Source organism: Geotrypetes seraphini, chromosome 11 (genome assembly GCF_902459505.1).
Source record: "Geotrypetes seraphini chromosome 11, aGeoSer1.1, whole genome shotgun sequence".
Classification (NCBI taxonomy): domain Eukaryota; kingdom Metazoa; phylum Chordata; class Amphibia; order Gymnophiona; family Dermophiidae; genus Geotrypetes; species Geotrypetes seraphini.
The window spans coordinates 8,373,305-8,394,751 of record NC_047094.1 but is presented as its reverse complement, the minus strand read 5'-3'; the positions used below and the strand labels follow the sequence as shown (position 1 = coordinate 8,394,751).

The following is a 21,447-nucleotide window of genomic DNA, read 5'->3' as shown; positions in this document are numbered from 1 at the left end:
TTCCCAGCAATTCATTCCATGCCGGCTCCCCGCTCGTCCCTCTGCAGAGCCAGGAGTCCAACCCTCCCCCCGCCACTGCTGCTTCGTTGAAGTATCCTCACAGCGGCAGCAGCGGGAGGTAATTAAATTCAGCGGGCGGACAGGCTTGGGGGGGGGAGAGGACAAAGGCTGGAAAGCAGTGAGGGAAACACAGGAGAGAGGGAGGGATACCGGTAATTATTGGGCTTGAGTTGGGGGGGGGGGAGATGACAAAGGCTGAAAGGCAGTAAGGGAAACATAGGAGGAAGAGAGGAAGGGACAATTGTTGGGCCTGAATTGGGGGGGGGAAGAAGATAAAAGCTGGAAGGCAGTGAGGGGAACATAGGAGGAATTGTCTATAGTTGTTACTGAGGTGACATTGCATATTTTTAAAAGTCATCTGCCTTGAAATCTGTGCCCCGTCTCAGCCTACCACTAGACCACCAGAGGGGGGACAGGGTACAAAACCTGGCAGGGAGGGGGACAGGGTGCAGAGCCTAGCAAGGAGTGTGGGGTTAGGTGCAGAGCTTGGTAGGGAGAATTTGGTTCAGAATGTTTTTTTCTTGTTTTCCTCCTCTAAATTTAGGGTGCGTCTTATGGTCAGGTGCATCTTATGGAGCGAAAAATAAGGTAATTCACAGCCCAATGATAAAACTGGACTCCAGTCACACAGTTACTTGTAGCCAAATTTTGACAAAATGGATTCTTGTCCTCAAAAGCTTTTGTTTATTTATCTAGGTGGTTTAGAAAAAAACATACATAGTAAAACAAGACATAACAAAAAAACACACACAGTAGTAAAACAAGACATAAAAAAACACATTAACTGTCCCTTGTAAAGCTCACACAATCTGCAGGCAATTCCAAATTCTGTTCATATTTTTTTATTTATTCAATTTTCTATACCGTTCTCTCAAGGGAGCTCAGAACGGTTTACATGAATTTATTCAGGTACTCAAGCATTTCTCCCTGTCTGTCCTGGTGGGCTCACAATCTATCTAATGTACCTGGGGCAATGGGGGGATTAAGTGACTTGCCCAGGGTCACAAGGAGCAGCGTGGGTTTGAACCCACAACCTCAGGGTGCTGAGGCTGTAGTTTTAACCACTGCACCACACACTTTAAGAAGTGTCACTAGCCTCTGAGTGTTTTGCCACTAAAGATCAAGAGGACCGGCCTCAGGTCCTTTCCTGGGAATTCTCTTGCTGTTGAGAGGAAGGAATTTCTAGCAGCAGCATTAATTTATACCTTGATATCCACAAAGTTGTCAGGGCAAAACTTCTCAACTTCAGCATCAAAGAGAGTCAGAGGGTTGCAGCTGTGCCTGATGAGAACAAATGAACATGTAAAATTCAAGCAAGAGGTAACAAGCACTTTACTATCCTCTCTAAAATTAAGTTACAGGAGAGAACTGCTCTCCAGCAGAAACTTGCACAGGTAGGCAACCGGAATCTGTCTTATGGATCCCTGCACAAAAATAATCACACCTTCAGTATTATGTGTACCGTATTTTCACGCATATAACGAGCGCGTTATACACGATTTTACAAACCGTGCATAACCTTGCGCGTTATACCCGTGAGCGCGTTGTATAAATTTTTTTTACATCGTTCCCCCCCCCATATCATGAAGAAGCTCCTACCGTTGTCTTGCTGCTTCCACTTCTGGCGGTCCCGGCCCTTTTGTGAGCCCTGCTTCTGCGCTGCTTCCTCTTCCGGGGTCCCGCCCTTTCTCTGATGTCAGAGAAAGGGCGGGACCGCCGGAAGAGGAAGCAGCGCAGACGCAGGGCTCACAAAAGGGCCAGGACCGCCGGAAGAGGAAGCAGCAGGACAACAGTAGGAGCTTCTACATGATGGGGGGGGGGGGTTTGGGAGGCTGTGGGGGTGCGAGCGGTCCTTCGGGGTGCGAGTGCGTGCGAGCGGTCCTGCCGGGGGGGGTGAATCGGACATCGGGGGGGGGGGGGCATCAGGCTTTCAGGGTGGGGACAGGACTTCAAGGGGGAGAGGAGAGTCGGGGCAGCCAAAAGGAGAGTCGGGGCGGGCGAAAGGACAGTCGGGGCGGCATGTGCGGTATACGGGTGTGCGCGATATATAAAAATTTATTTACATAAATTACAGTTTCCCGTGCGCTATACCCGTGTGCGTGTTTTACACGGGTGCGCGGTATATGAGTGAAAATACGGTAATTCTAGTTATTCCATTTTAAGAAATGCAGAAAATGGCCACAAAAACATAATAAAAGACAAGTATGATGGAAGGCTTCACTATGAAAAAAAGGCAAAATGGGTCAGGGTTCTTTAGCTTGCAGAAAAGATGAAAGAGGGGATATGACAGAGGTTCACAAAATCATGAGTGTTGTGGAACATGTTGCTATGGAACAATGATTTCTCTTTTCAAATATTACTAGGACCAGGGAACACTTCATAAGAACATAAAGCTCCCGTGTTCATCTCTTCTCAGTCCTAAATGGGTTTTCGATCAGATTAGAACATTCAGACTAATTTTCAGATTGAAGAAGAGTGATAGGATTCCACTTTATCTACAGGAGCTTCACTGGTTATCAGCTGAAGCTAGGATCTATTATAAATTTTATTGTATATTGGGGACACTCCAGGATCTATACCACAGCTTTTTAAGGTCTCCACTGAGACAGCTTTTTTTTTTTTTTTTTTAATATTCTTTATTCATTTTAAAACTTACAACAAGTGTACAAAACAACAATATGAAAGACAAAACCATCCTTTTTATTTTCCTGAAATTAAAAATATAAAATAAACCAGAATTTATAATTCAGCTCGGGCTTATCAAGCGTCTGAACCACAGAAAACTCTGCCTATTCAGATTGTTCAACAAACAAACTTTAAGAGCTTTAAAAAAGATCTGAAGACCTATCTTTTTGAGGAATTTGTACTTAAGGAGTTATAATTGTAGGATAACCAAGTCATAATTTTTGTTTTATGTAAACCGCTGTGAACTTCTTTGAGGTATTGGCGGTATATAAATAAAGATTGTATTGTATAAGAAAAGCCTGATGGGATCAGACCAATGGTCCTTTTAGCCCAGTATCCCGTCTGCTACGGACCACAGCCTCACCTGGTCCATAGGTTAAGTCAGCCCTTCCTCTCCCAAAATGATTCTGAAGAACGTTAGATAATGAAGAGGAGATACACTTCCCCCTTAATATTTGCAGGGGTTAGGGGCAGAGCCGGCCTGCGAATATTGAAAAAACGCAAACAATTTTTAGGACTGACTCTCACCCACCCCTGCCTCCTGGACCTCTCCACACCTTACCTGGTGGTTTAGCGGTGAAGCGGGGCAGAAGCGATCATCCTATGCTCCTGCCCTGTGCAGAGCCATCCACAAAAATGGCTGCCGTGAGTTCCCGCTGTAGTCTTGTGAGACCATGGGAACTCACAGCAGTCATTTTTGTGGATGGCTCTGCCTGGGACAGGAGCGTAGGACGATTGCTCCTGCCCCGCTTCACCGCTAGACCACCAGGTAAGGTGTGGAGAGGTCAGGGAGGCAGGAGGGAGTGGTTCCAGGTTTAGAAACTCACGAATAACTGAAGTCATGAGTCCTAAACCCGCAAATTGGGAGGGAAAAGTGTAATAGTGTGTGTGGGGGGGGAGGGGGGGAGGAGCGAAGTGACCTGGATTTCTGCTATGTCTGTCCTCTGAATTTATCCCTCTCTCAGTGTCCTAGCTCAACTGGGGAATCAGCTGTCTAGCTTGGCGCAGTAGCAACACACCATATACCTGTAACAGATTTCCTGAGTCAATATGTCAAGCTCTGTCTCTAGCAGTATTCAAATCCAAGCTAAAAGCCCATTTATTCAAGGCTGCTTGCAACACCTAACTCCCACTCACCTAACTTTGCGCTCTCATCATCCTACTCCAATTTTAGAAAACTGGTAAAAACGAATTTGTTCAATCGATTTATAAACTAAGAATCAACTCAGCTCTGCCTATTCAACCAGTAACCCTAAGAACTATATAGCTCTCATAATCTTTCATTATGTAAGATTGTATTGCTGACATTGATTGTAACCTCTTCGCTGATTGTCCAGCGCTTCTTGCTGTAAACCGCCTCGAACTTCTATGGCTTTGGCGGTATATAAGAATAAAATTATTATTATTATTATAAGATACCTATGGAGTTCTTTTCATTACTTTGATTGGATTATATTGTTAACCGCTTTGATCCTATTTGGCAAACTGAGCGGTATATAAAGATTTTGAATAAACATAAACATGTCCTTATCATTCTCTATAAGAAACTTCACAACTCTATATGTCCTGTCTGTCTGTCCAAATTGGATTGTAAGCTCTTCTTAGCAGGGACCGTCTATCACTTGTTAAATGTACAGTGATGTGTATGCCTTTCAGCGCTATAGGAATGATAAATAGTAGTAGTAGTAGCAGCATATGAGATCAAATCCAACTGTACCAAATGTCGATCACAATCTGCAAGTAAGCAGTTGCTATATGGTGCCCTTTGTAGGGCAGGGCTCATGAGGAGTTGTTCTCTGTCTCCACCTGCTGCAAGGAAGGCTTTATTACACAACCTACTCCTTTCACCTACAATGACCCCCCACTCCCAATTCTGCCAGCAGCACAATACAAACCATTTCTGAAAAGGGGTTTTAAATTCCAGAGCCAGCAAGTGTCCAGAAACAGAAGTCATCGCCACACTGACATTCTGCAGGAAAGAAAAGGATGGCAATTATAAGCTCAACATTACATATTGAGGGAAAATACAATTTAGAGTTCAGATCTAATTACACTTCCCTCTCTGAATCCACGGTTTCAGCATCCGCAGATTCTGTTAGTCATGATTTTCTTTTAGGGAAAAAATATATACAGTCAAACCTTGGTTTGCGAGCATAATTCGTTCCAGAAGTATGCTTGTAATCCAAAGCACTCGAATATCAAAGCAAATTTCCTCATAGGAAATAATGGAAACTCAGACAATTCATTCCACAACCCAAAAACTTTAATACAAAATACTATACATATGTATTGCAAGACCTCGCTCATTTAGAACAGTCACTATACTCTTGCAGCATCGGAGAGAGAAGAACCATCGGCTCAGTTGTGATGTGTATATACTGTATGTACTTGTACTGCAAGACATTGCTTGTATATCAAGTTAAAATTTAATAAAATGTTTTGCCTGTCTTGCAGAACACTTGCAAACCAAGTCACTTGCAATCCAAGGTTTTACTGTATATATATTTGTTTCGGACCTTCCCCGCTTCCCTTCCGCCTTCCTCCCGGCCTTACCTGGTGGTCTAGCGGGGCTTTCGGAGCAAGAGCGATCTTCCTACACTCCTGCTTCGTGCAGATCGCTAATAGGAAATGACTGCCATGAGCTCCCGTAGTAGACTCGAGAGACTACGGGAGCTCACGGCAGCCATTTCCTACTGGCGATCTGCACGGGGCAAGAGTGTAAGAAGATCGCTCCTGCCCCGAAAGCCTGCTAGACCACCAGGTAAGGTTTGGGGGAGGGTCAGAGCCAGAACAACGTTATTCGCAATTTTTCATACTTCCCGATCTGGCTCTGCCCCTAACCCCTGCGAATACCGAGGGAGAAGTGTACTTGTCTTTCCAAACCCAAGCCGAAGGTGAATTACAAGAAGGTATCGTGCATATTTCCCTGCCCAAGAAGGTTTCACCATATTAGGGACTTAATTTACTAAAATACACTCCCACGTTAGAGTGTGCTATGTCATCTACTGTAGTATCCATTTTAAGTTATGGGAACTATTTCCTAACACATGCTAGCAACGATGGAGTATGAAGTTTGCACCTGAGGCAACGAAGAGTCAAGTGACTTGGCCAAAGACACAAACAACAGTGGGGGAACCTTAGCTTTCCTGATTCTCAGCCTGAAGCTGGAATCCCCAGGTGATTCCTCTGCTCTGTGAATATCAATGTACACACTATGGCAACAAGCTAGATCCTGGGACCGAGGAACAATCATCCTTTTCAGTGACCTCATGTTGACCACAGTGTAATTCTATTCTTATTTATTTATATTCTGCACTATTCTCACAATAGATTCTAGGCAGGTAACAACAATTTAAAAAAATATATATATTGTGTCGAAACAAAATTATTCATTTAGCAATCATTAAAAATAAAAAGTTTTTATCAATTTTCTAAAGATATAGTAAGAAGAAATGTTTTTTAGTGCAGTTGGAAGTTCATTCTAAAGCTTTGTTCATCAAAGATTTCAAACGACCATATAAACTTATATAAAGAGCCAAGCCTCATGACTGTTTATACCGGGAGTTGCTGTTTATTGGGAAAGTTATATACTTCATTAAACTTTCTTGTCCCATTCCCTGCAACAATTATATATACTGTAGGTATAACCAATTTAAAATTGACTCTCTTCTCAATCTTCAAGCAATGTAATTGATTGTCATATTTTTTTTGCTCTAAAAATCAAACAAACAGCCGTATTTTGAAGCAATTCCAGCCTATTTTCTAAATTCAGTGTTAACACCACAATATAAAGAATTACAGTAATCCAACTGAGGCCGTGTGAGAGCTCTTACCACCGTTTGAAACTCTCTAAAGATAAAACAGAATGTATTGCCTATAATTGGCGCAAATGAAAAAAAAAATGGATTTTTTACCAATCCATTTATTTGATTCTCAAATGTCAAACCACAATCCAAAATAGTTCCTAAATCCCTAGAATTTCTCCAGTACTCAGTACTATTTTCTGACCAATAAAACCACTTGAAATATCAAAACAAACCCATCCCTCCTTTTACTAAACTGCGATAGCGGTTATTAGCGCAGGGAGCCCCGCTGAATGCTCCGCGCTGCTCCTGTCACTCATAGGAACTCTATGAGCGTCGGGAGCCGTGCGGAACATTCAGGGCGGCTCCCTGCGCTAATAACCGCTATAGCAGTTTACTAAAAGGGGGAGGGGTAATTTACCTCCCTTTTTACAAAATCGCACAAAAGATTTTTTGGTCCAGCTGGCACGCTCGTAGGAACTCTATAACCATTGGAGCAGCACAGAGCATTCAGTGTGCACAGTTTTTTTGTTTATTCAGCTGTAAGAATTGGCTGCCAAATTCCCTATTGAACAAATCTCAAAGCCTCCTCTAGATTATCCAATGCTGGTCTTAAGATAAAAATATCAGTAGCATAAGATAAAATAAAAATGCCAAAATTAGTCAACCATTCACCCAAAGAGCTCACATAAAAATTGAAAAGCATTCATCTTCATGTAACTGCAGCACCCACATGAATGATACAAGTTACATAGAACATATAGCATCAGAAATCCCATGCATGCTGTCATCCGATTGCTTGTGATTATTTTAATGACAGTTTTACACAATATAGGTACACCATCGATTTTCCGGCACACCTGGTTCCAGCCCCTTGCTGGATTGACCGTTTTGCTTTAACCCTGGAACTTCTCTTCTCCACCTCCCCACTCCTTCTTTAAATCTTCCCCAGCACCGTCTAATGATAGGAAGGGGGTGGCTTTATATATTAGTTTTCATATTGGGAAAATAATAGAGGGAATGATGGGAGGGGAGGGTGGTAATTTTATGTACTATAAGATAAAGTAGAAAGATTGTCAAGTGATATGTTTAATTTTTATTGTTTTGATGTTTGTACACGATGTAAGATTGAAAATGAATAAAGATTAAAAAAAAAAATATTCCCCGGCAGCAAGAAGCATCTATAACCAGCTGCTCACACCAGCTTCTGCTGTCCCTCTAATGTCACTTCCAGGTCAAGAGACCAGGAAGTCATGTCACAGGGAAAGCTGAGGCCAGCAGGAGCAGCTGGTTGCACATGCTGCTTGGTGCCAGACAATCGATTGCTGGAAAATTGGTGGTGTACCTGTATATAACTGGTATAATTAGAATGATCTTTATCTTACAACAAATTCAATATCTTTAAGACCTTCACTAAAGTGTGTGAGGTTGGTTGAACAATTAAGGAGGCAGCTTTCAAAGTAAAAGTACATACTCACATACTTTGCCTTTGAAATTTGCCACAAAGTGCAACAACAAAAAAGCAGTCAGCTGTCTTTGCTTTCTGTACAGATAGACTGGAAAAGGAATCTGCACATGTTTTTCTTCCCCCATTCTAAATATGTTGATTCAAGTATGCATATAGTGGAATAACACCAGGATGATTTTCAGACAGCCAATTATGTTGAAAATGGCTCTCTAATTTGCTGTCATTAGACACAGGCCTGAAAGCAGAACTGCAGAAAACACTGCCTACCTGTCCAAGCATATGATATTCAAATTCATAGATCTTGTTGAACCTGGAAAATCCTTCTCTCTGAAAAGGGACGAAATAAGCATGAACTCAGATTAAACAGCAATTCTCTGCAGATTTACTCATATTATTTGGATTGATTTGCTGCCTTTTTATGTATTATTTATGTTTGACATACTGTTCTCAAACATGTCAGAATAGTTTACAATCAATAAAACGTTTAAAAGAAAAGGACTTCACTTTTTAGTCCATAGTCAATCATAATTCAGAAGTAGTTCATAAATACATACTACATCTAGCACATACAAACCAGGAATCATAAATATTATGTGTATTATACAGTAGATATTCCTCCTTTGACCTAAGTTATTGGTAGGCCAAAAGCCTGTGTGTAATAATATGTTTTTAAAAGGGCCGTAGATCTTTTATGAGTGGGCTCTGCTCTAACTGGTCCTTTTACAAAGGTGGGCTGATAAACAGCCCATTCTATTCCTATGGGCAGCTCAGCAGCACACCATTTTTTTTTTTTTAAATTGGGATTTATTAATGTATATACTCAAATATAAGTCAATCCGAATATAAGTCAAGACCCTCATTTTCCCCCCAAAAAGGAGATAAAATGGTTGACTCGAATATAAGTCAGGCGGCTTAATGTTCAAGTGCTGTGCCCTGCCCCAGCCCAATTCCCTCCATCCCCTATCGGACTCTGTACCCAGCACCCTTCCGGACTCTGTACCCAGCACCCTTCCCTCCCTCCCCTGTCAGGCTCTGCACCCAGCCCCCCTCTCATGGAATATGTCAGAATAATACTTATGAAACACTTAAGTTCACATTAAAACATTCAGATAACTCAGATACAATGCTAACGCTTTCTACAATAGCCAAGGGGACAACATGAGTGGTACAGAGTCTATTGGGATAATCAGATGGGAGGCTACACTCAAGGCAAGTTGTTTACACAATTAAAAAAGATATAAGGAACTGATCTAGGTTATAGTATATGAAGCAAGCTAGTCCAGGTGCAGACCCAATGTATTGAAGGCTTGAGAGATGAGCCAGGCTTTCACCTGCTTCCTAAAGTAGAGGCAGTCTTAAATTAGATGTAGCCCCACTGGGAAAAAGTTTCAAAGTGTGGTGGGCTACTTCTGAGATGGTTCACTGGAGGGTATCACATTGTACAATTTATTTTGATGAGGGTTCAAGTAGTGATGCTCCTTGAGAGGACCTCAGAGGTCTTAAAGGTGTGCATATTCTTTAAGTAATCTGGCCCATTTTGTCCGAGGACCTCAAAAAAAAAAAATAATCAAGCAAAGTTTTAAATTTAGCCCCTTTAAAATACTGGTAACCAGTGTAGTTTTTGCAGGAAGGGTATAATGTGGTCATGCTGCTTGCAGCAGCATTCTGAGGCCCTCTTTTATTAAATCACAGTAGAGGTTTCTACCATGGCCTGGGCGCTAAATGCTCTGAGGCTCATAGGAGAATGTGGTCAAGGTTAGTAGAGCTGTAATTTAAAATGCACCTGAGATAGTTTCTAGTGACAAGGTCCATACAAAATTATTAGCAAGATACTCAAGTGTCTACGTTCATGCTTCTGGGAGCAATGATAAGAAATAGGCTTTCCATTTGGATCTACTGTATTTTTCCAAGTCACCCACAATGAAACAAAAGGATGCTGAGCTCTGTCTCAGTATTTATATATATATATATAGAGAGAGAGAGAGAGATTTTTTTTTTAAATTTATGTATGCTCAACTGAAAATAAAAGTCCTATGACTAGGGGGCATGCAATGAGTAACAGATTTAAAACAAACCAGAGAAAATATTCCTTCACTCAACATGTATTTAAACTCTGGAATTTGTTGCCAGAGACTGTGATGAAAGCCGTTAGCTTAGCAGGGTTTTAAAAAAAGGTTTGGCTAGTTTTCTAAAAGTCCATAAACCATTATTAAGATGAACTTCGGAAAATCCACTGCTTATTCCTGGGATAAGCAGCATAAAATCGGTTTTACTCTTTGGGATCTTGCCAGATACTTGTGACCTGGGTTGGCCACTATTGGAAACAGGGTACTAAGCTTGACGGCAATTCTTACGTTCTTAGATCAACAGGGAAAATTAGGGAAATGTATTATGGAAAAGCAATACAAAAAGTGGAGGAACTGGAAACTCAATTCACAATCGTACAAAACAAAATTTCCAGTTTAAATACACACTGGTGGAAACCTTAACCCCTCAGATTACATCAGAAATTTTGTTTTGTATAATTGTGAATTGAGTTTCCAGTTCCTCCATTTTTTGTTTTGTCATACTAAGAATAATTTGAGGATGGCATGCCATACTTGGCAATCGGGTTTAGGTTTTACACCTGATGTAATCTGAGGGGTTAAGGTATTGAGCATTTTCCACCAGTGTGTATTTAAACTGGAAATTTTGTTTTATATGATTATGGAAAAGCAATAAACCATAGATAGTGTCAAATAGATCGCCATCCCTAGAGATCCAATCTCCAAAGTTTAGTTCCTGATCCTCAGAGACAAAACACTGGGATCAAAACAATCATCTCCCTAATGATTAACATGTCACTTCGTCACAGGATCTCGTCTTGTATTATAAATACAGTTAAACCTCGGTTTACGAGTGCACTGGTTTGCGAGTGTTTTACAAGACGAGCAAAACATTCGTAAAATCGGTGCCTTGGAAACCGAGCTCGATTCCATTTACGAGCGCCCCCTCACCTGCGATCTGGCTTCCTCCGCCGAGAACCCAAACAGCATCCCTTACCCTGATTTGGCACTGGCACCAGCACCAACGCACATGACATGCCGGTGCCCGAAGATCCTCCCTCTTGGCTGGGCTTTGAGCATCTGCGCATGCTGGTCTCGCTCTCTCCAAGAGGGAGGATCTTCAGGCACCAGCACGTCCTGTGCGTTGGTGCTCGTGCCAAATCGGGGGTAAGGGATGCTGTTTGGGTGCTCGGCGGGGGATGCCGGATCGTGGTTGGGGGGGGGGGAACAAATCAAGCGAGTTTCCATTCATTCCTATGGGGAAACTTGCTTTGATATACGAGCACTTTGATTTACCAGCATACTTTTGGAATTATGCTCGTAAACCAAGGTTCCACTGTATTTGACACTATCTATGGTTTATTGAGTGAGGACTTTTTCTAATTAATTAGGTGCATACCGACAAATATGGAAAAGCAATGCCATATGTACCCTTTATTTGTACCATGTTTGAAGGTGATTTGTTTTGTCATCTACCATGGAATGGGATCGTTTGATCCAATGCTTTTTGGCGTCCTTAATTGTTGAAATCTGATTTGATTTGGTATGTTGACGTTTTATAAGGGGGGGGAGGGGGTTATGTCTATGTTATATGTGGAAATCACAGCGGCACGTTGTATGCGGTATCTCCATTTTTGAATCAATCAGTTGGCCAATGCTTTTCAAGTGAAGCATCTCACCCGCCTCATCCTACTGCTGGACAAGATGTCGGCGATCCCTTTGGCAGCATCGTTTTTCTCCGCCACACACAGGACCCTCTGCACCTGCCCCCGCCGGTTTGTCATCGCGGAAGAGCAGAAGCGGAAGCCCAAAGCAGCGGCGCGAAGGCTCATCCCGGGAAGCGGCGGCGGCAGCAGCAGCAGCAGCAGGGAGACATCCCGCCCGGCCCTTCAGCCCGCACACAGCGAGCTCCCGCCTCCACCTGTCGGCCGAGGCCGCGCGACGCTTCTTTCCCGCCACCTTCCCACAGCGGCTCCTTCGAAAACAGGCGGGCCAACTGAGCGGGGATCTCGCGAGACGAGGCGGCACTGTGACGGCGGCACGTCCGGTGAGGCGATCTCGCGAGACCAGGCAGCACTTCCGGTGCGGCGACGAGCAAAGACACCGGGATGTGGCGCGACGAAGGCAGCCAGGCGCCCCGCCCCGGCCGCGCGGCGACGTCGCGAGACGAGGCGGCCCTGTGACAGCGGCACTTCCGGTGCGGCGATCTCGCGAGAAGAGGCGGCGCGCAAAGACACCGCGATGTGGCGCGACGAAAGCAGCCAAACGCCCCGCCCCGGCCGCGCGGCGACGTCGCGCTGGTGACGCTTCCCCCCTCCGGCGATCTCGCGAGACGCGACGGCGCCGGACAGGAAGCGGCGCCCTCCATGGCGGCTTCCCGCCTCCGTCTCGCGCCGCGTTCGCCTCCCCCGCCGGAGCGATGATCAGCGCCCCCGACGTGGTGGCCTTCGCCAGAGAGGAGGCCCGCGAGGAGCCGTGCGCCGACTTCCCCGCCCTCCCCGAGGAGTACTCGGTGCCGCTCTTCCCCTCGCGCCGGCCGCCCGCCAAGTTCGCGCGCGACTTCATCCTGGTGTCGGAGTTCTCGGAGCAGGTGGGGCCGCAGCCGCTGCTCACCGTGCCCGAGGACGGCCGGGCGTCGGGCACCTTCGACCTCAACTACTTCGCGCTGCGCCTCATGTCCGTCGACTACCAGGCGTCGTTCGTGGGCCACCCGCCCGGCTCGGCCTACCCCAAGCTCAACTTCGTGCGCGACTCGAAGGTGGTGCTGGGCGACTCCAAGGAGGGCGCCTTCGCCTACGTGCACCACCTGACCCTCTACGACCTGGAGGCCCGCGGCTTCGTGCGCCCCTTCTGCCTGGCCTACGTGTCGGCGGACGAGCGCAAGATCATGGGCCAGTTCCGGGAGCTGTCGGCCGAGTTCTCGCGGGCGTCCGAGTGCCTGAAAACGGGCAACAGGAAGGCGTTCGCGCACGAGCTGGAGAAGAAGCTCCGAGACCTGCGCTACACCCGCGGCGTGCTGCTGCACCAGGAGATGGAGCTGCCCAAGCAAGGCTGCTACACCAGCCAGGCCATCGAGAAGGCCAACGAGCTGGCCAGTGTGGAGAGGTCCATCATCGAGCACCGAGATCTGTTGCAGCAGATCCGCTCCTACCCTTACCGCAAACGCCGGGACAGCGATTGCCAGCTGGACGAGGCGGAGCCCTGGGAAGCCAACTGTTATCCGAGGAGAGCCTCCTATACGCCCCAGTTCATCAAGGCCAAGTCGGCCAAATGTTTTGATAAGAAGCTCAAGACGTTAGAGGAGCTTTGCGATCTCTATTTTTTCAATCAAACTCTAGATCAGTTAACTCAAATAGAGAAAACGTATAGAGGGGATCTGTGCTACCTCTTGACAAGCCAGACTGACAGGGCATTGGTAAAGCAGCAGCTTACAACTGCTTTCCTCTTTGAAGATGCATCAGCTTGGCAGGAGAAGTTTAGTGACAACCCATATGACGAAAACATGGGGACTGGTTTGGATATCATTACCCCGAAGGCTTTGGAAGAGCCTCCGAGTCTGGACTCCTACAAGTCCAGTGTAGAATCTGTACCAATCAAGATAGAGCAAGAAGTTGCACAGGAAAAACCTGAAGAAACCAAGAGGACTGAGCAATTAGAATGCCTGGATACAGACCTTAAAGGGAGTGTAAGCAGTGGAGAAAGCATTGAAGTTCTGCGAACTGAAATGTCTGCCACCGTTCTGAATCATTCGGAAAGCCAACCTTGTTTGCAGAGCTTTCCAAGTCCGCAAGCAGTCAGGAGCAAGGCAGTGAGCAGGAGGACAATTAGTGAAGACAGCATTGAAGTTCTCAGCACATGTACCTCGGAATCTTTGATTCCTGAAGATTTTAAGGCTAGCTACCCAAGTGCCATTAATGAAGAAGAATCTTATGTAGATAATGAAGAGGAGTGTGGCCTTCATCTGCTCCCAAATTTCAGTCTGCAAGATTTAATACAGACAGAGAACTATGCTGAAGAAAATATAGTGCCGGTAGATTCGGCTTGCTGCATTGGACACGAGAGCTCATACTTTTTAGACCTTTCAACTGACCAGGAATATGCACATGATGATGTGGTCAGTAGTCCACCACAGCCATATAAACAGCTGGATCAGGGAATTCATGTGAATTTTTCAGTTGAAGATGTTGCATACTCTTCAGATAGTGTCTCAGAAGCTGTCCCTTTACATGAACAGGATGTAAATTATTTAATTGGTGGTGGAGAAGCCAATAGAGTTAGCCTAGAAGAGCATTCAGACTCTACAAGCTATAGGAGCAATGCATCTACCATCTCTGATAGGACTCCTTCACCTGCTCAGCATAGCCACCTGTCTGAAAGGCAAAAGAAAAGGGCTGGTCAGAATGCTCTGAGGTTCATTAGACAGTACCCTTTTGCCCATCCAGCAATATATTGCCTGCTCAGTGGAAGAACACTCTTAATATTAGGAGAAAAGGAAGCGATAGTAAAAAAGCTTGTGACTGCTTTGTCTATTTTTGTTCCTAGTTATGATAAAACTTCCAAACCTGTGAAACAGTGGACAACCTCTCCATTGCACATTATGGATTTTCAGAAGTGGAAGCTTATTGGACTGCAGAGGTAAATTCTGATTGAAATTGTGCACAATCTAGTAAGATGCAAGTCCAAACGAGAAAATAATGGGAAATGGGGCAAATCAACTCTCCCTCCCCCAAGTTGTCTCTGACACAAAGACCAGCTCTGATTGTGACTTTCAAATGTCAAGTTACACAAGCTGTAATGGAGCAATAAATACCATGTTCTATTGGCACAGCAAAACACGCTGCTTCTTCCACTGGACTTCTGATGCCTTGGTGGGACCCATGGCCAATATTGCTGAATTAATAATTGTTGGATTCTGCTAAACATGAATGTATTTTTCTTACAAGGTCAGGCCAGTGACAGAGGTTTAGAGCGTAACCTCAGTCCTTGGCCTGGCCACAACCTAGTTGGGTGTTCAGGATTTCCCCAATGAATATTTGCTTTCAGTGCTTCCATTGTCACTCACGCATATTTATTGGGGAAATCGTGAAAACCTGACTGTGTTGTGTCCCTTGAGGACTGAGGTTGCTCACCCCTGATTTAGTGTCTCATATTTTTTTTCTTCATTTGATCAGATCTGTGCCAGAATGTTGGCATCAGTAAGAGAGGGACAAGGTTAAAGGGTCCAGGGAGGTGAGCTAGCATTGCACCTCTGGCACTGATCTTCCGGTTTACCTTCCCTTTTTCCATCTTTCTCCTATTGCAATGATGAGCAACAGTTGTCCTTGAGGGCCATAACCCAGAAAGGTTAAGATTTCTGCAATTAATATACATGAGACTGATTTGCAGATACTGCTTCCATTGTGCAACCATACATATTTATTGTGGAAATCTTGAAAACCCAACTGGGTTGCCCAACTCTTTCCTAGTTATTGAATCCCCGGTGGTTTTCCCAATCTTCCCCCAGCTGGTGGGAGGAGAGCAGTGTGTCCCCCTTGGCATTTGCTGCCTCTAGGCACTGTGCCTAGTTTTATGGTTTGAATCGGATGGTGCCTCATAGGTTTTACAGGTCACTATGTAGTTTAAACCACAGAACTGGGAACAAGCCAGTAGAAATGGTAGATATAATGCTTCACTGTTCTGCCAGCTGGTGCATAGCATGAGCTGTCTGGGCAAGGGCAGAAAGAAAACCTTAATAGATTGGGTCCAAGTGTTTAAAAACTGCTTTAGTCAGGTCTTCTTTTGTAGAGTTGTGTTTCTCTTCCTGTTTACATGAACTAAAGTGAAGGGAATGGGATTTAATATACTGCTTTTCTGTGGCTACCATCAAGGTGATTTACATATTATATACAGGTACTTATTTTGCTCCTGGGTCAGTGGATAGATGGGTGATTTGCCCAGAGTCACAAGGAAACCATTAGCCTGCTCTTCTACCATCCAAATTGAATGGAGCAGTAGCACACCTGCTGCCTGAACTAGAACTATATAGGCACATTCTTATCTGGTTAAACAAATATATAGTAATAGAGGACAGATGGAACCACTCCGTATAACAGAAATCCTCCTACCCTCAGAGAATTCAACTTTATCCAAACTGAGCTTCACTATGCCAATATCTTTATAAGATCATACTCAACGATTGCAGCAGTATATATTCACTTATTTGATAAAATTGTACTCGTTAGTATTCGGGGGATTCCGATATATGTTTTGCCAAAATTGTCTTTCAAGGAATATCCCCTACAAAATAATATCAGTAATCAGCCAAGTCAAAAAAGATAGCACATTAGCATAGATGCTTAACATTTTCCTACCTTCAAATTTCATGCCATTCATCTCAGCATCTGAGATGGCCTTGGACTGTTTCATGCGTATAGATACAGCTTCTTCACATGATCTTAAATTAGACAGTCAGAGAGCATAGATTTCAAACCAATGACATCCATTCAATCTCAGCATTGAAACAGGATGGCAGGAAAAGTTAGGCGACAGCAGCTTGATCTGTGTTTATTAGACAGATCCATTGCTGTTCTCTAGAATTAAGCAATATTTCATAGGGGGCAGTCTGAGAACAAGGGGAGCTGGGGTTAATTCCCATTGCAACTCTCTGGGACTCTGGTAAGCCACCTAACCCTCCACTGACCTAGGTACAGAATAAGTACTTGTATATAATTGTAACCACAGAAAGGTAGTGCATCAAAACCTATCCCATCCCCTTCCCCAATTAATAAATGAGTGAACAGTGACATTACTCAAGATCAAATAGCATTAGAAGGGAGTCTTACTTCTGACTGGACCATAAGTGACCGTCTCTGGGAAAAGGTGCAGGCCCAGAATGGTTGATTTTTCATATTGTGGATCTTAAGCAGTCTGTAAAAGTTACATGTTTTGAACTTCTACATCTACCAATGGGGTTTGGACTGTTATAACAGAATTCATTAAAACCTCTTTTTTGTTGTCGTTTCTGATGACATTGTTCACCTTTTCTTAGAGATTGTCACATCCTAGAAGCATATTCATTTGATATGTCTGTTTTATCTGTAATCCACTTGGGCGTAAGCAGAATAAAAAATTGTATGGCTTATAAAATTACCCTCAGAGTGCCCAAGAACAAACCTTTCAAATTCACAACAAAGTTAAGACTTCAAACTATTTCTTCTAGGTTAGATAGAGACCTTCTTTACAATATACTCTAGTTGTTTGAGTCTGAAAGGGATCCAAATGTTTTTTCTGAGAGGTGACAAAGAAGAAAAATGAATGGATAATAATAAAGTGAGGGCACTACCAAATTACACAATTTTAAGGCAGTACAAGTGCCTCCCAGTTTAAATAGTAGGATTAAGAAAAACCAGGGTGGTGGCTGCAAATTTAGCTCTGCCTATTTCTTTCCAAATATACCTCATATACAAAAGTATTGCTTTGCCTACATGAAGGTTTCTTTGACTGCCTCAGTTCTGAGATTTGAACAGAATTGTTTTACCGTTTAACATCGCACTTCTTCAAGGAGTACATTTGGCTTAACTGGGTCAAAATCTTAGTTTGGCATTCATTACAAGAATATTTTAGAGTTTTCAACCAATTGTTTTGCTGGAGGAGAATGTTGGACTTTATCTCCTTCCCGTTGTCACCTAGAGTACCAGTGGGACCTGGAGTCAGCATTTGCATAGGCTGCCAGTCCCGCTTCTTTGGACGGCACTTCCTATTGTGGGGCAGAACCGGTAGCCTTTGTGAATACTAACTACAGGCCCCACACAGATTAGTTTCTTTTGCCATCACTGCTGCCGCTGTAGAGGAAGCAGCAGTGGCATGGGTGTCTGGGCAAACCATAGAGGAGGCAGATGCTGGTTTGGGGGGCAGGGGGAACAGGTGGGATTGAAAAGTTGGGAACTAAAGAGAGGAGAGGGAGCTGAGGAGGCAGACACTGGATTGGGGGATAGAAGGAACAGGCAGGATGGAAGAGGTGGGAATGGAGAGGGAGGGCAGAGAGAACAGAGGCTAGATGGAAGAAGTGGGGACTGGAGAGAGTGAGTGTGCGCAGAGGCTGAGTGTCGAGGGAACAGAGGCAGATGATGTATTGGGGGGGACAGGCTGGATGGAAGAGGTGGAGACTGGAGAAGAGAGAAAGACATAGCAACCTGATGGCAGATAAAGGCCAAATGGCCCATCCAGTCTGCCCATCTGCAGCATCCACTATCTCCTCCTCTCCCTAAGAGATTCCATGTACCTGTCCCATGCTTTCTTGAATTCAGACAATCTTTGACTCCATCACCTCCATGCATCTACCACTCTTTCTGTAAAAAAAGTATTTTCTTATAATCCTGAATCTATCACCTCTTAACTTCATCCCATGCCCCCTCATTCTGGAGTTTCCTTTCAATTGAAAGAAACTTGTCTCATGCATATTTATGCCATGTAGGTATTTAAACATCTCTATTGCATCTCCCCTGTGCCGCCATTCCTCCAAAGTATATATATTGAGATCTTTTTAAGTCTGCCCCCATATGCCTTATGACAAAGACCACGCACCATTTTAGTAGCCTTCCTCTGGACTGACACCATCCTGTTTATATCTTTTTGAAGGTGCGTTCTCCAGAATTGTACACAATATTCTAAATGAGGTCTCGCCAGAGTCTTGGGGCATCAATACCACCTTTTTATTCTACTGGCCATACCCCTCCTTCTAGCTTTTGCCGTCATCTTTTGAGCCTGTTTAGCCACCTTAAGATCATCGGATACTATCACACCCAAATCCTGCTCCTCTTTCATGCACAAAAGTTCTGCACCCCTAAATAGGTTTTTGCATCCAAAATCATGATCTTGCATTTCTTGGCATTAAATCTTAGCGTCCAAATTTCAGACCATTCTTCAAGCTTCACTAGGCCCTTTTCATGTTATTCACACCATCAGGGGTGTCTATTGTACATTTTAGTATCAACCGCAAAGAGGCAAATCTTATCTGATAGCCCTTTAGCAATATCCACAGAAATGTAAAATGAAAAGGCCCAAGAACCAAACCTTGAGGCACACCACTAGTACCATCCCTTTCCTCAGAGCAATCTCCACTGACCATTACCTACTGTCACCTTCCACTCAACAAGTTTCTGGCCCAGTCTGTCACTTTGGGGTTCATACTGAGGGCACTTAGTTTATTAGATGCCTGTGAAGCTGGATGGAACAGGGACAAAGAAGGGCAGATGCTGGATTGATGGGAGAAGAAGGGAAAGAGGACAACCTGGATAGAAGGGGGGAGGAGAGGACAAGGAAGGGAGATGCTGGTCCTGGAAGAGGAAGGACAAGAGAAGAGGAAACAAGAAATAAGTAAAAAAAGCTTAACGAGGGATAGGGACAGAGATGTCCTGGAAATGGGCAGGGGGATAGAATCAGAGGAGTGCTGCTTGTCAGGGTAAGAATAAAGGTAAGAGAAGGGAGATGGTCAACATGGCAGGGAAATAGGGGTAGGGACCAAGAGGGGAGTTGAATGCTGGACATGGACAAATGCCAGACAGTCCATGATACCCTGGAAAAGAGTTGAGAAGATAGAAGAAAGTAGAACCAGAAACTGGGACAAACAATTACAAAAATAAAAAAGACTAGACAACGGTAGAAAACAAATTTTATTTTGTTTGGTGATGGTAGTAGCCTTAAAGAACTGAATCTAATTGAATCTAAACATCGATTCATATGAGTGAAGTAGAATAAAAAACATTTTGACTGCATTGGACAGCACTGGTACCAACATTCATGTAGCTTTCTTTGTCTAAAGTTTGCCCAGCCCTGTGCTACTGTGTAACAGATCAGAAATAAACTTTATCTTGTCTTAGGATTTACTCTCCATTCTGATATTCTGCATCTTGTCTCTTTTATAGAGTCGTGTCCCCCACTGGCTCCAATGTGTTGCACTCATTGAATCGCTATAGCCGCTATGTCAGTGTCCTGGACATCGATAGCAAAACCTTGCGCTGTCCCCTCTACAAGGGCACCCTGTTGCTGAGGCTTGCTGACCACCGCACTCAAATCAAACGTGGGAGCACATACTACATGCATGTCCAAAGCATCCTGACTCAGCTGTGTTCCAAGGCTTTCCTTTATACTTTCTGCCATCATCTACATCTGCCCATTGGTGCGAAGGAATCTGAAGAGACTATTGCACGCCGCAGGATGAACTTCTTGACGTTGCGTCTGGGCCTAGCCAGCGAGGACGTCAAGATAGTGCTGTATCTAGCAGAGCTGCTGAAAATGCATTATCTGCAAGAGACTGGCAGAGGGGTGCAGCCAGTGCTCAGGTTTGACTATGTTCCCAGCCTTTTGTACAAAATTTAGTTTCATCTGGCCTGCCATACTGTGGTTCTCTCAATTGTGCAGAGATTCACCCTATTAAGAAATATGCATCCAGCATAGACATTAAAAGGGAAGAATGTATTTATTAACAGTATTGTCTGCTGGTTGAAAGAGCAAGCTTGTTTTCTAGTTTGAATGCATAAATGGCAAGGAGAAGATGAAGCGTGTGTATTTTCATCTCTGCTGATGATGCCTTGAATTCATTTTCTACCCATTCACTCATATTTAGCATCTGTTGTTTTTTTGGAGTTGGCGGATAATTTCTTGACATGCTGCAGGAGATGGGGTCCTTGGTGGTGTATGATAGAGCCTAGCGGCTCCCACCCTCTTGTGTCTGGATAGTGCTTAGCTACTGCTGGCAAATTATCTGCATGTGCTGAAGGGTTTTGTTTATGGAAATATCCAAGAGTGGACAATACAGAACCTAAAGACGGCAGAGCAGCAACTGCTCCAGTGGAAGTAACGGGACTAACCACTATATTTGTTACAAGATCACCTCATGTGTGAGGGACTGGTGTAATCTATGGTTCAAGACATTATCAGCCATCCTACTGGGAACTGAAGCCTTTGCAATTTTTTACCTACCTCCAATGGCGTTTCATTTCCAGACTTGGAAGAGTTGCCACCATAACTATCAGGTTTTCTGGTTTACTGAGCCTGGATATTGGAATCAAGTGAAGACTTGGAACTGATGTAAATCAGAAACTATTATGGCTTTTTTTTTTGTTGTTGTTTTTTGTAATATACCTTATCCCAGGACAAGCAGGCAGGTATTCTCACTAATGGGTAATGTCATCTGACAGAGCCCCGATACGGACGTCTCACAAGCATGTGTTGCTTGAAGAAACTTAGAAGTTTTGAGATGCCCGCACCACGCATGCGCCAGTGCCTTCCCGCCCGATGGACCGGGCGTGTCTCCTCAGTTCTTTTCTTTCCGCGGAACTGAGAAGTTTTACTTCAATTCTGCGCTGACTGAATTGAAGTTTTATTGCCTTCTAATTCCGCGATTTTG

At 44.2% G+C, this 21,447-nt stretch overlaps 2 protein-coding genes across 3 annotated transcripts in view; one reads left to right on the top strand and one right to left on the bottom strand.

Moving 5' to 3' along the window:
• Nucleotides 1–12,042, bottom strand: part of TOP3A (DNA topoisomerase III alpha) — a 48,751-nt gene extending 36,709 nt beyond the window's left edge. The window contains exons 1-4 of one of the 2 annotated variants that reach the window (XM_033963322.1): nt 11,741–12,042; nt 8,284–8,343; nt 4,641–4,714; nt 1,266–1,341 (exon numbers count right to left, since the gene is read on the bottom strand). In XM_033963322.1, the coding sequence (XP_033819213.1) occupies nt 1,266–1,341; nt 4,641–4,714; nt 8,284–8,343; nt 11,741–11,893 (363 nt within the window). In that variant the 5' untranslated portion in view covers nt 11,894–12,042. The remainder of the gene's footprint in view (nt 1–1,265; nt 1,342–4,640; nt 4,715–8,283; nt 8,344–11,740) is intronic. The other variant, XM_033963320.1, reaches the window with a different exon arrangement.
• A 292-nt stretch (nt 12,043–12,334) lies between these two features.
• Nucleotides 12,335–21,175, top strand: SMCR8 (SMCR8-C9orf72 complex subunit). Its single transcript, XM_033963323.1, has 2 exons — nt 12,335–14,696; nt 19,964–21,175. Exons 1-2 carry the CDS (start codon nt 12,481–12,483, stop codon nt 20,415–20,417), a joined length of 2,670 nt encoding a protein of 889 aa, XP_033819214.1. The 5' UTR covers nt 12,335–12,480; the 3' UTR covers nt 20,418–21,175.
• The last annotated feature ends 272 nt before the right edge of the window (nt 21,176–21,447 follow it).